The 14,091-nt window shown below is 52.4% G+C and overlaps 1 protein-coding gene across 6 annotated transcripts in view; it reads right to left on the bottom strand.

Annotated features, from left to right (window-relative positions):
• The window catches only part of CTBP2 (C-terminal binding protein 2), a 171,379-nt gene that overhangs the window by 29,900 nt on the left and 127,388 nt on the right, over positions 1-14,091 (bottom strand). The window contains exon 1 of one of the 6 annotated variants that reach the window (XM_003904385.5): positions 6,519-9,710. The exons of the other annotated variants lie outside the window; for them this stretch is intronic. Within the exon in view, the coding sequence (XP_003904434.2) occupies positions 6,519-8,217 (1,699 nt within the window). The 5' untranslated portion in view covers positions 8,218-9,710. Of the gene's footprint in view, positions 1-6,518; positions 9,711-14,091 lie in introns of those variants that run through there. 6 annotated transcript variants of the gene reach the window in all.

Raw genomic sequence — 14,091 nt, 5'->3', positions numbered from 1 at the left:
CTACCTTGGCCCTGGCAAAGGGGCAAGAGGCACATTCCATGGGCCACCTGGGTAGGTGCACCCCACCACTCCTGAGGAGGCACCATGTTCATATCTAGCTGGTATTGCGGACGCGCTCCCCGCCAACCCCACTGGTACCCCACACAACTGCATTTGGAGACCAGGAATCAGGGTTCCTACTCTTGCCCCTTCTGGTGGAACACACCCAGGGTACTAACTCAGCCACAGTCTTCTCCCTCAAATGGTCACACAGCTGCCCCATGTACCAATGACATTTGCAAACCCTCCTGGGATGAGTTCTCCAAGGGGCCACTCACCCTCTCGATGGGGACAGGTGTTTCTAGGTTGGATTTTTTGCTCTCCTAACAATTTGGCAAAAGTTGTTTTATTCACATGCTGAAAGCTGCTGTTGGGCTAAATTTAACTACAGTGTACCTTCCTGTTCCTTCAGCAGTTCCTCCCTCCCACTGGAGGGGGCAAGAAAAGTGAACGGAGGCTAGTTTTTTTTATCCTTTATGTAAAAAACAACTAGAAAGCCCTTTGTTGAAGCCAGCCTCAGAGTGGGGAACACACACCTGACAACAGCACGTTTAATTACACTCGTTTCTATTTCGCTAACATGGGCTACTTAGTTATGGATTAAAAAAACAAAACAAAACAAAAAAAACCCTCTCCCACGTATGAGCAAGGAATCTGTGAAAAAGCTTTAGAATTCTTGCTTCATATGCTCTTAGGGGTAAATACATTTGTGCCAAACACCTGAAAAGCTTTCCTGTTAATATATGTTGACTTTCTCACTAAAAAAAAAAAAGTCTCTCTTCCTTAGAATGTTAGTTTCCAAATGTAAGAAGTCTGGCGTGAAGCTCTACTTTTGCTCTACCCAGCCCAGCTCTCCACAGCTCAGCTTCTGCAAAGCACAAAGCAAACACTGGGACAACTGGATCTCCCTACTCCATGTGGAACTGTTTTCGAAACCAGAAGATGGAACGCCCCTATAGACATGAGGAGGCCAGTCAACGCGGGCCCTGTGGAGACAGACAGAAGAGGGTCTGGTGACTGGAATGCGGGCAGAGCTGGCCACGGTCCCAGCAGCAGTCTGGTCAATTCCTTCAAACTAACAGCAAGCGCCGACCTCACTCACCACCTGCTCTGAGTCCTGCACCATGCCCAGCAGAAATCGTTTGTCGACCTCTTCCCCCTTGGAGCCCTCCAGATGCGGCCAGGAGCCCACCTTCTGTTAGGCAGAAGGCCTGAGACTTGCAACCCCAGTCAGCTGATGCCAAGCACCCACGTTACTCTCTGGCCAGACTCCTGGTCCAATCACCCACATACCAGCGCAGAGGACACACTCTGTGCAATGTGGGCTTATAGAAAATGCCCAGATACCCACTTTTGAAAAAAGACTCACTAAGCTTTAACAAGACAGAGGCCTAGGACAGCAGTCTTTGCACCAAACTGAGGACCCCAGCGGGGCTGTCTAGTTGTATGGGTGTAGTTCACCCCATGTCCTCCATGGACAGAATGAAATCCACACCCAAGGGGTCAGAGGAAGTGCTGTGAAGGAGTCAGAGCTGGGGGACAAGTTTGGCCCCCGAGACCCCAAGGACCTCAGCAGTCCTGTGTGAGAAGAGGCCAAGGGTCAACCACAACAAGAAAAGCACCATTCCCTGCTGAGGCCAGGCAGCTCCAACCTCAACATGCAAGCAATCTCTTCCTTCTCTGCTCACTGCTCTCCCAGAAGCACAGGAAGCAGGTTCAAGACCTACCCCCTTTGACAGACATAGAAATAGAAGCACAGAGAACTCAACACACTTGCCCAAACACAAAGCAGGCGGCACTCCTCCGGGACATGCATTCAACTACTTTATGCTCCTGGGCTGAAATCATATTCCTGGGGTCCACAGCACGTCCAGGAGCCTGAAAGGGGACCAAGAAACCCAGTCTCAGCCTAGCAGAATGAGCTCCATGAACAAAGGGCGAGGCCAGGTTCAGGCACTCACAGAGTTCAGTCTGTTAAGGGGGGCACACCAAGATGCGAATGCTTCAGGGCAGCAACGGGAGGGAGGGATGATCACTGATGCTCTGCAAAGAAGGCAGAGGGTGATCTGGCAAGTTCACAAGAAGGGCTGGGAGGCTCAGGAGGTCAGGCATCAGCCACAACCAGGGCCTCAGAGGCACAGAGGCCAGTAGCAGCTGACTTGCCCAGGGGCACCCTGAATGCAGAGAACACCGGGCCATGAAACCCAATGACTGATCAAGTACAAAAGCCAAAGGGAAGACCCGCAGAGCTCACTGATGTCGGGTGTGTTCACTGTTTTGCTAGAAAAGGCTGAGCTGTCAGCACCTGGGAACCGTTCAGCTCCTCTTGGATTTGGAAGGGAGGCCGTGCCGAGGTTCTGGCTCTACCAGGCTGGGGTGGGGCAGAATCCTGGCTATGTGGCTCCATAATGTTGTAATGTTTTGACTATGCAGGTATAGATTACTTTGCAAGAAAAGAGATGCCACAGGGAGTCTCAAAACACCAGTCAGGCCCTTAGCTGCCCTTGCACATGACAGCTCACGCACACACTTCCATCTGCCCCACGCCAGCCTGGGCGGTGTCCTCTCCCCTGGCCCCAGTCTGGCTGCGGTGCTGAGCTCCGCCCTCCTCTCCTGCATCCCTGCTGGTGCACACACATGCGCTGTAGGGATGCTCTTCCAAGCACAGGAGTGGCCAGGCAGCCCTGGAGCTCCAGGTGCTCCACAGGCCCCATCCTGGTCCCTGCTATTCATAGTCACAGTAACTGTCCTTTTATTAATTGCCTTTCCTGGCCCCCAGACCAGAAAGCACCTGAACACAAGCCTTGAGTCTTGCCCACCTGGGAGCCCCAAACATCCAGTCACAGGCCTGGCACATAGCAGGGGAGAGGTCAATGAGGAAGGATGGAAGGATGGAAGGAAGGAACAGCAGGTGACAGGTCAGTAAGGACGGAAGGAGTGAACAAGCCCCCGATCTCACGCTGGGCCCTGCCCAGGGCAGTGGTCTGTGTCTGGGACTCGGGGATCCTGGGGGCAGCCAGAAAGAGGTTTCCTGGCTCCCTTACAACTCTCCCTGGCTGGACCGCATGGCCAGCACACAGGAAGGGCTGCACTCATCCCTCTGCTGGTCTGCAGGGCCAGCCTGGGGTCACAGCCCCTGGACTTCGCCCCCAAATGTCCTTGTGCTCTGATACAGGGGAAGCCAGTCGAAGGTTTAAGGGTCAAGACCCTCAAGAGCAGTGTGTCCTCTGCCCCAGCACAGATCTCAAGGTGCAGAGGGAGCCTCAACAAGAGGCAAGGCTGCATGAGGACTCAGTAGCAGGGGTGTGGGCCGATGGGGGAGACCCTCTATGCAGATAGGGCTAAAATTATTGATGGGAGTGCTTTCTACCCAGGAGACCAGAGTTCACACCTCCAGTTGCTGGAAACCAAGGCCACACCAAAAGAAGCCATGCGAGTGACCAGCTCTGGTGACAGATAACTGTCACAACCATCAGCCTCAACAGCCCCTTCACACAGACCACACGCTCCTCCCCCCATCCTGAAGAGTCTTCAGGCAGTGACCTTAGCAACTAGACAGGGGTCATGTGTGCCCCATTAATCCAGTTGCATCAAGAAAAATGGCTGGAAGAAAATGGAAAAAGCTCAGAAAGATCTTTTTGTGGCTCTTTGGGCTGGGACTGCGTTTCTCACATCTGAAACTCTGCCCCCAGGGTGTGTCCTGAGCTGAGCCCTGTGCAGGTTGCAGGCTTGGCTGTATTTTGTGAAGACAAAGGTATGAAAATGGCCGCAGCCCTGTTCGTTGTTTCTGATGCTCCCCGCTGCATCTGGTGCTGGCAGGGCTCGGGTGATAGCACGTGACACGGGGAGACTGCTGGCTCGCAGCCACCGCCGGAGGGCTCCGCGACTCGTGCCATAGCCGGCCAGGTCAGCCTGAGAGCGACAGCCGACCCCACCACCCACCAGGTGCTGCCACTCACGTGGGCCTGAGGAGCCCCAATTTGTCCATGTCACCGGGGCTGGTGGGCCGCATTGGGGTCCCCGCGGCATATGCCCTCCTCACGTTGTCACTCTGGACTGCCTGGTCAGCGGACTGGACTAGAAAAAGGAGCCTATTGTGTGTACGCACAAAACCCACCAAGATAAGGCAGGTAGTTCATAGACTGAGAAAAAGTAAACATATGTTAGAAATAGCCAAAGCATACGAAAATAAAACAGATACCGAAAACAATCCCCAAACCCCAAACCACCTTATTGTAAATACTGCAACACTGCCCGTCCCGAAGGGAGGAAGAGAGTCAACTTCCAGAAGAGAGTTCCTTGTCCCTCCGATGGGATGCAAGCCCTCAAGTTAGGCAGCACCAGAACGAAGATGCGTTCATGCTGGTGGCGTCCCGAACAAGCAACACTGGATTTCCAGATAGCTGCGCGTCCTGGACCAGAGGCCGCTGGGACTGCCCAACCTGTGCTTTCCTGAAACGTAAACATTATCCTCCACACACACACCATCTACTTTCCCTGCTGGCTCCGACAGATCCAGATCTGCCTGTGGATTCCACGGAAACTGCCGCACAAAATGTACGGCCATGTACACAGCTGAAGCACTACCAGAGACACCAGCCCCTGCCCCCTTCCCGACAGGGTGTGGGGAGTAAAGCCACGATGAACATACGATAAGGAACGAGGAGGAAAACTGCAGCTATGGGGTGGATCACTGAACAGAGACATTTGATTTGCTGGCTGGCTTCTGCCTGCAGACTTCCCTGGCACTGGCTCGCTGCCACGCAAATTAAGTAAAAATCAATATCCTCCGGTCTGCAAAACATCGTGTTAACAATCACACTGCAAACAACTTATATAATACCCCTCACTCCATACCCAAATAACGGTGAATGTTTTCGTTAAAAGGCAAGTGTAAAATAAACAGGAAAAAGGAAAGAAAAGAAAAGAAGGCAATCTTACAGGTCCTCCTTCAGCAAAACCTTTCCACGACTAGGGTGAGGAGATAATCTTTCTGTGATTATGACCAAACCCTCCCGTCACTTAGCAACACATAATTAAGGAATATGTTTTCAGATCCGCTTTGCAAGCCCGGCCATTATCAGATGAAATTACTGGAGCAACAAATGTCATCGCCATGCAAATTAGTTGGTTGCAAAGAAAGAACGTTTGACTCAGAGAGCAGGCACAGGCCCTCGGAAAAATTATCTGACGTCCCTCCTGCCGCACATGTATTCGAGAAAGTCAAATAATGATGTGATCAGACTTGAAAAAATCCATGAGACAAAACCAGAATCTATACGACAAAACAGAAAATCAGGCCAGTTGCTCAGTCTCCACTTGGAAACAAAAAGCAAAATGCCTGGAGGTCACCTCTAGGAGGTAATATTAATAGCAGAAGGGCCACACAGCAATGGCAGAGACACTTAAGGGGGTCTCTGCAGGGTTGTGAGGTCCGGCGCCTCGGTCCCCGCCTACAGTTGCTTCAAGGCTATTTTCAAAAAGGTAGATCTTACTGTTTCATCCTGTTTTTCACAAGCCATTCAGGAAAAAAAAAATCATTTGAAAAGGATTCTGTTTTCTGAATTATGTAGGGGAGGCAGGCGGGGAGGCAAGAAGTGTGTCTGAAAGGAAGAAAACTGATTCACATTTTAAATTTTTGGTCAAGACTCTAGAGTTAAAATAAACATTCTAAATGGTGTTCTGAGGACGCCCACCTAGGACTTCATCCACAATGTCCAAGGAAACACACGCCATAAATTACACCTGGCACACGTTGGGAAGAAAACCACCTACCATCAACTCTCCCTTTCCTGGACTTGGAAATATATTCTTCCCTTCAAGCAAGCGGAATTCCCAACTGTATTTTCTGATATGAGAGACTAAATCTGTTTTTGAAACAGAGAGTTCTGAGGGATTTCAACATCTTGCTTTGTTTAACCCACAAGTATGCAAACACACACATTTTCATCTCCACGGTGGGTAATCACTGCCTCCGATATGACGTGCGGACCCGTGAGAGGTACGTTTTCACACGATCACGCCCTTCTAAATGGAGGATGCACGCTTTAGAGCCAGCATTTGATGAAACATTCCTGCCTTCTCCAAAGCTCCCCAGCGTGAACTAGAGAAAAGGCCACCCCTTGTGAGCTCAAGGCTGCAGTCTGTTCTGAGTGACTTCTGAGTTTCTCCAAGAAACACAGTTGAGTTATACCACTGTCATGGGAAATCTACAAATCAACCCGACCTCAACTAAAGAACAGGAGGGCACTGCTGCCCCAGCAGATCTGGCCTGATACACAAATCTGATTAACCTAAGAGAAGCCGTGTCAACTGGTCACAGTGCTGCATCTTTCTTGTTTGGTGGTGTGTGTGTGTGTGTGTGTGTGTGTGTGGCCTGGTGAGTGAGGACTTGCCATCCTATGTTCAAACTTCCACAACCCCGCACCCCCCTGCTCCCCCCAGGTCCCCAGGCAGGACAGGCGGGGAGGATGTATTACTTGGTTCTGGTGCAAGCATGGTGGACACGATGATGGGCGCCCCCGTGCGCCGGGCCACCTTCTGGTACGGTGAGTGAGGTGTGTGGAGGCTCTGGCTGGCTGGCGGCAGGGTGGATGGCCCCAGGGGCGCACCTGGCTTCCGCAAGACCTGGGGGCTGCCGTGAGGGCTGGGCAGCGGAGAGGCGGCCACGTTGCGCTCCCTCTTTAGCAGCTCCATGGGCACCGTGTATGCTGTGGAGTAGGCTGTTCTGGGGCCTGGGTGAAGGGGGTTCGAGGGGCCTGGGTTAGTCAAGGCCACCCCTGACTGCAGGGAGTACGTGGGGCTCAGACGCGCTGTCAGGGCGCAAGGGGTGGGAGAGCTGTACCCTGAATTGGAGGGGAAGTGGGGGGCATGGGCACCCACGCCAGGGGCAGAATAGGTGGCCGCCGTCTCCAGGAGGTGCTGAGATGGTGCGCTGGAGGGGCGGCGAGCCGGGTCTCCAGCTCGGGGGGCTGCTGTCTGCAGGGGACCTGCAGGCTGGGGCTGCAGGGCTGCAGTGCCCAGAGAAGCCAAGTCACCATGGAGCAGTTCGCTTCGGTGGCTGAAGCTGCTGGACCGCGCCCGGGGCAGGGGGCCCACCCGGTCCTGCCTCCGCAGCTGCATCTCGGTCCTGCAGCTGCTGGCCAGGCGGCTCAGAACACGGGCCTGGCCCAGGTTGGGTGCGACAGACTTGATATCCGCATCCTCCAGGGTAGCCAGGACAGCTGGGGAGTCAAAGCCCTGCTGTAGTAGGGCTGCCAGCGTGGCCTCTGCCAGCCCCTCCGCCCGCAGAAAGGCCAGGAATTCAGGGGGCACGGTCCTCTTGCCACCAGGACCCTGGAATGCGGACAGGTCAGCTTCGTAAGTCTCATAAGCCATCTTGGACGGGATGCTTTCCTGGGCAGGCCCGTAGCCTCGATTCAGGGCCCCCGGGGCCACCCCTGTACTGCCCTCGGGGGCAGTAGCTGAGCTGGGGTCCACAACCAGGCACGTCGGGGCCACCTGTCTGGCAGAGGCAGGCTCAATGGGTCTTTCGCCGATGTCGCTGAAGACCTGGCTGGGGGGGTAGGCAGGCGCCTCCGCCCCATACCTGGCGTTGGGCTGCTCCCGTCCATACCGCCCGGGGGATGCAGCCCTGCTGTGTGTCCGCTGCCCCTGAGGGATCATTTTACCTCCAGGATCTCGGTACAGGTGACCGGCATCCTGCAGGGCAGGTGACCGGCCTTGCATTTGATCCCATGACGTTCTGCTGCCAAGTGCTCCATAGCTGGGGACCGGCCGGCTGACTCCTGGGTCTCGATAGAGGGGAGGCTCTTTGGGCGCCCTAGCAGCTCCAGACGGGTCACTGTAGTAATCCCGTGGCAGCAGGGGGCTGCGACCAGACATCACTGCCTGTCTGCTGTCGTAGAAGGTGAAGTCAGGAGTAGACCCCTTTCTTGCAGCCACTGAGTTATAAACGGCCTCCTGGTACAGGTAGGGCTCGGCGGCCCCGGGCAGGGCAGCGTCCTGTGGTCGGTGGTTTGGCTCAAACCAAGTCCCCTCTGCCGTGCCATACGTCAGGGAGCTTCTCCTCCCGAGAGGCCGCAGGGACTCGGCGTTCTCCCAGGGGCCCTCGTACCACCCGGCAGCATCCCAGCTCTGAGAACGACCAATATTTATATGCCTGCTGGGAACTGGCATTGGAAAAAAAATGACTGCGGACGAGGCAGAGGAGAAGCTTTTCTTTATAAATCTTCAATTACATACATCAAACACAGACCTGGCTGTGTGCTAACCCTTCCGAGACGGCAGGGACAACCAACTGGGGGTTTTCTGTTTCAAAGCATGGCCTAAATTATTAATCCTCCGAAACCTTAGCAGACAAAACATAAGACTCACGGTAACTTTGCCTCACTCCCCAATGATAGCCAGAGAGGTCCGTTTCTTACAGCTCAGTCCCAGAGAGGAGGCTGTCCCCAGCCTGCCAGGTCCCCCTTCCTAGCTGGTGTGCTCACATGGACCGGGGCTCTCTCAGCATGAGGATTAGGAGCTAAATAAAACCCCTAAAGCTTTGTTCCATGTGACATCTCGTTAGACTGATGAAGCCGGCAGCTTGCTCCATCCAGCCCTCCCAAGCTGCAACTGGGATTTACTTCCACACTGAAGCTCGGGTTTATACTCCCCCTTCTGCACCAGGGTACTTTTAGGATGAGCACTGTCTCCCACTCTGGACAGGGCTGCTCCCACCCCCGCCACTGATTCCTGAGAGGCAACAGAAGCAAAATAATGCTGCTGCAGTGTCAGTCCACTCTTAATCCACCGCGATGAAACGTTAATCCATGGCACAGCTAAACACAAATTAAACGTGGATAAACAGAAAAAGGTCCACACGTGATCCTAGGCCATGGATGTCTAGCCCAAAAAAGGGGCCAGCTCTGAAACCTGATGCTTTGATAATACTAAGATCTGGCTTTGAGATGACTCTCTGGTTGTGAATCAAAGCCCAAATGCATTCTTTACCTTATTACTGCAAAACACAGATCCGCTCATACTCCCGCGGCGGTGGGGCGGGGGGCTGGGGGAAGGGTGTGTGTGCCAGGGAAGGGCGTGTGTAATCTGGAATTTAAAGTGACTGCAACAGAGGTCACAGGAACAGGAGGATGGGCGACTAAACCTTACACTGCAAAGCAAAACTGGGAAGCGGCTGCATCTGAATATCTCATCTTCTTTTAGGTACGTCAGAAAGAAAAGCCTAATTCCAGCAGGCTTAGATCCTGCAGATGATTTTCCGTATTCACATGGATTAAGCTTTCGGAGTCCACAAAGGACTTCGGTGCAATAATGCAAAGAAGAGCAGTTATTTAGATAAAGGAGCGCCCCAAAGTATTAAGACATTTCCTTAAACATACAGAACAGTCCCAGAGAAGCAACATCCCAGACTAACACGGTAGGTTCCTGCCCTGCAGGATTCCCATGACAAAGAATTCACAGCAAAAATAAAAGCCGGTGATTAGGAAGCTACAAAGGCTATACACACTGAAAGCATTTTAAAATGAGACAATATGCATACCTGCAAGCTTTAAACCCAAGAGTGCTGTTCCTCACTCACATCTCTCTCAATCTAGCACTCTACTTAGAATCTTCTAAAGAGAAATACTAGTATTTTCTTTTTTTCTTGAGACGGAGTCTCGCTCTGTTGCCCAGGCTGGAGTGCAGTGGCGTGATCTCGGCTCACTGCAAGCTCCGCCTCCTGGATTCACGCCATTCTCCTGCCTCAGCCTCCTGAGTAGCTGGGACTACAGGCACCCACCACCACGCCTGGCTAATTTTTTTTTTGTATTTTTAGTAGAGACGGGGTTTCACCGTGTTAGCCAGGATGGTCTTGATCTTCTGACCTTGTGATCTGCCCGCCTCGGCCTCCCAAAGTGCTGGGATTACAGGCATGAGCCACCGCATCCGGCCCTAATGTTTTTTTTTTTTTTTGAGACAGAGTTTTGCTCTTGTTTCCCAGGCTGGAGTGCAATGGCACAGTCTCTGTTCACTGGAATCTCCACCTACTGGGTTCAAGCAATTCTCCTGCCTCAGCCTCACAAGTAACTGGGATTACAGGTGTGTGTCACCATGCCTGGCTAATTTTTATATTTTCAGTAGAGACTATGTCTCCATCTACTTCACCATGTTGGCCAGGCTGGTCTTGAACTGACCTCAGGTGATCCACGCGCCCTGGCCTCCCAAAGTGCTGGGATTATAGGCGTGAGCCACTGTGCCCGGCCAACACTTCAGGATTAAGCCACTTTGCTAATTTCTTCTCCTTGTTGTAATGAACAACGTGACATTACGTGGTGTTAGTACTACGTAACCCCACTCAGGGTGCAGGCACACCCTTCAAAGATGGGTGGATGAACTCGGAGCATTCCAGGAAAATCCCTCATGCTGTCTTTTTGAAGCAGGGTAAGGTAGCTCTGCTGACTCACCCGCTTATTTACTATCTGGTTTTCAGCTCAGCAAGTTCTCAAACGGAAACAGGGCTCTATAGAAGAATGTTTACCTGGTAACTCCTAAGAAACCAGTAATGATTCTTAGGGAGGTTCCTGAGCTGGTGTTCAAGGGTGATGGCAGGAGCAGGGGCAGATGTGGGCAGATGCGCTTTGGGGCGGCGTCAGCCTCCCATTGGACCAGGAGGCCCAGCTTCCATTTCTATCAGCTTCCAACCTGTTCTGCTTGGAAACCACCCAAACTCACACAGCCAAGGCTCTGAGATTTGACAAATATTATGACAGATGTTTTCCCGTGCTAGGTAAGAACACCTGTAACTGGACTTACACTTTTCCAAACACTCTGGTTACACAAACAACACACACACACACACACACACACACACACACACACACTACAGTCTTTTAAAAAGGACTGCTTTTCTGAAAAATTCTCATGTTGACTAAAAGTGAGATGGGACCAATTAGAGTAATACATCTCATGGGCTTCATTTTTTAATTCAGCCAAAACATTCTCTATAGAAATTATGTCAAGTAAAAATAAGATGATTGTATAACAGAAAAATCATCTGCTGAAAATTAAGAAAGATAAACCCAAACTCTCTTGCAGACAAAATGAACCCAAGAAAAAGCTGGTTGTGTAGAATAACCCAACAGCCATGTCAGGGAGACAGGCGATGTCCGCCCAAAGCCAATTCCGAAGTCCATGTGCAACACAAGGTGTCAGTTACCAACAACAGAGACCTACAGAGACCCAGACAATTCCAGAGATGGATCCAGAAAGTTCCAGAAGAGCAGGGAACAGCAGCCTTTGGACAAACTGCCAACAAGCATTTCATGTTCCCACTGGAATAATCATGCAGGAAACTGCTTGAAATGAGTGGGAAAACACGACTCTGGGGTCTAATTCTCACTTTTACAGAAAGACAAGATCAGGTGGGATCAGTGAGGCTGAAGGCTACAGTGACATGAGTCTCTGGCTCAGTGGCATGTCCCTCTTAGCTGTGCTGTCACTTGCCTACTCGCTGGGCTGCCAGGTCTGTCTCAAGGCCTTATGAGGGGATAGCTCATTCTCAGGAGGCAGCAGACCCCAACTTAGCGAACAGCTTCCCCACGGGGTGTCCAGCACCTGCCAGGGCTTCCATTTCCTGGTCGTACCTCCACTGACACGAAGGGCCAGGGCAGCTCTGCAGGTGACGGCAGAAATAAGATCTCAGGAGGCTCTTCGGTGCCTGCTGCATCCCGGGACGGAGACACGACAGTGCCCTCTGCATCTCCCACAGCCAGCACCTCCCCAGGGAGGCTGCGGAAGTTAGCGGGTAGCAGTTTTCTAGCAGACACAGGGCAGAAAAATCGGCCTATGGCATACCCATTTCCTGCTTTTAAATGTGGACAGCCTGTGGTGGATTTTTGTATGTTTCTGTCAAGGTAAGTGTTGTGGAATTTGTGCCATTAAAAAAGTTTTCTCGGGCCGGGTGCGGTGGCTCACGCCTGTGTGGTAATCCCAGCACATTGGGAGACTGAGAGGGGGGCAGATCACCTGATGCCAGGAGTTGGAGACCAGCCTGGCCAACATGGCAAAACCCCATCTCTACTAAAATACAAAAATTAGCCAGGCATGGTGGCACGCACCTGTAATCCCAGCTACTTGGGAGGCTGAGGCAGGAGAATCGTTGGAACCTGGGAGGTTCAGGTTGCAGTGAGCCGAGGTCGCACCACTGCACTCCAGCCTGGGCAACAGAGCGAGACTCCATCTCAAAAAACAAAAACAAAAACAACAACAACAAACAAAACAAAACAAAACAAAAAAACAAAATTTTCTTTCCTCTCATCAACCCCCTGCCTCCGAAGTCCTCAACCCAAAGTAACCAACTTGGCTCATCTAATGCAAAGGGTAGGAGACTACACCGAACGCACTGGTTACACAGCAAACACAAAGTTGGCTGGGTTTTAAAGCAGCCTTCATCTAAATCACACAAGCACACAGCAACAATTAGCAAAACTGCCCAGACATCGTTTCAGTTATCAAAGGGGCCGAGTGGCACCGCGCCCTTGCTTGCACACCGAGTGCCCTCACCAATTTCTAGGCCTGGAGCGCAGAGGCTTGGGCACCCACGCAACGCACCAAAGGAAGTCAGGAGAGTGACGTGGAGTGTCTGAACCAACCCAGCCCTTTCCAGATCAGCTGCATCCTAAGAAGCCCCAGCCCTCATGTCTCTCAATATTTAGCCATGGTAAGTGAAAACAAAGGCCTGCACATTGCTTCTGACTCAATTTCTTGCCTATATTGTAAAGCGTCCTGAGAACTGCATTGTGAAAATTAGGTTTGATTACCACTCATTATGGGCTTTCAAAATAAAAAAAGCAAGCCCGTTCTCTTGCATGGCCCATTTTGAAAGTATTGGTGGTGCCAAAGTGTGCCCTGGGACCCCAGCTGGGGATGCAGGACAGGCCTCACCTTGGACCATGTCAGGATTCCCATTTCTAGCAATGGAACACACTTGACCTCAAGAGGCTTCGCTCAGCTCTGGAGAGCACCTGGCACGAGATGCTCCACACAGTAGGTGCTCAATGAACACGGCCCCTTCCACTCTTTAGCAGCTTTTCCTGCAGATTCCCAAAGTCTCCACCTCACCTCCACGGTGCCCCGCCCCATCACACTCCACTGTTTTGAGGTCTCCTTGGCTGTCCTGGGATCAGAAGGTCCCAGGACTTCTTCCTTTGTCTGGTTTTGTTCGCAATGCTCCTAATCAGGGCTGGCTCAGCCAGCCCTCCCCCATGAAGCTTTCTCAGTCCAATTCTGTCACTTTGTCCTTAGTCCAAAAAATCTGCCACTCATCAAGATGAGAAAAGCACTCCAAAAATAATCCAGAGAATGCATGTGCCTGCAGAGACAGACCACGGCATGGCCGCTGAGCCCCTGACCTGCGAGCGGAGCGCACCCCTCCCTCCACGGCACGTGCTCCCTCCATTCATCACGTGCTTTTCATTTCGTTTGACACTCGGGCTGTAAATCAAACTGTCGACTATGACTCGATGGTGATGGACGGCTGGCCTCAAGGGAGTGTATGGTGTGATGGGGAAAAATGACAGAGACATGGACACAGTCCCCAGAAGCCCCCCTCCCGCCCCCGCCCCCGATCACAACCACTTCAGCCCTCTGAGCCTGAGCCCACATCAAAGCCCAAACGGCCCCATTTGCAAGCCTGGGCACGGTGGACACTAAGCGAGGCAAAGTATCCACTGCCCAAATATGAATGGCCGCCTGACAGGGACCTGAGCCTGCACGCGACAGTTTCAGCACACAGGCCTTGATGGGACAGTCAGCCTTTCTGCGGACACAAAAGAACTGACTCTCCGCCTCACTCCCAAGTCTCGGAAAAATTCCATGTCACCCATCCCAGGTTGCAAATGGGAAGGGAGGGACCCTCCTGGCACAGACATCTCTTCAACCGGAGCACGGAAAACAAAACCCTCAGGTGATGAGAAACAGGCTGGAGGGACAGGGAGTGTGGGATCCCACTGTGCCCGGGTGCTCGACACCCAGAACGCTCCTTCCTCTCGGTGTCTTCACAGCCCA

The sequence above is a fragment of the Papio anubis genome, chromosome 11 (genome assembly GCF_008728515.1).
Source record: "Papio anubis isolate 15944 chromosome 11, Panubis1.0, whole genome shotgun sequence".
Taxonomy (NCBI): Eukaryota; Metazoa; Chordata; class Mammalia; order Primates; family Cercopithecidae; genus Papio; species Papio anubis.
This window is presented reverse-complemented; position numbering and strand designations above follow the sequence as displayed.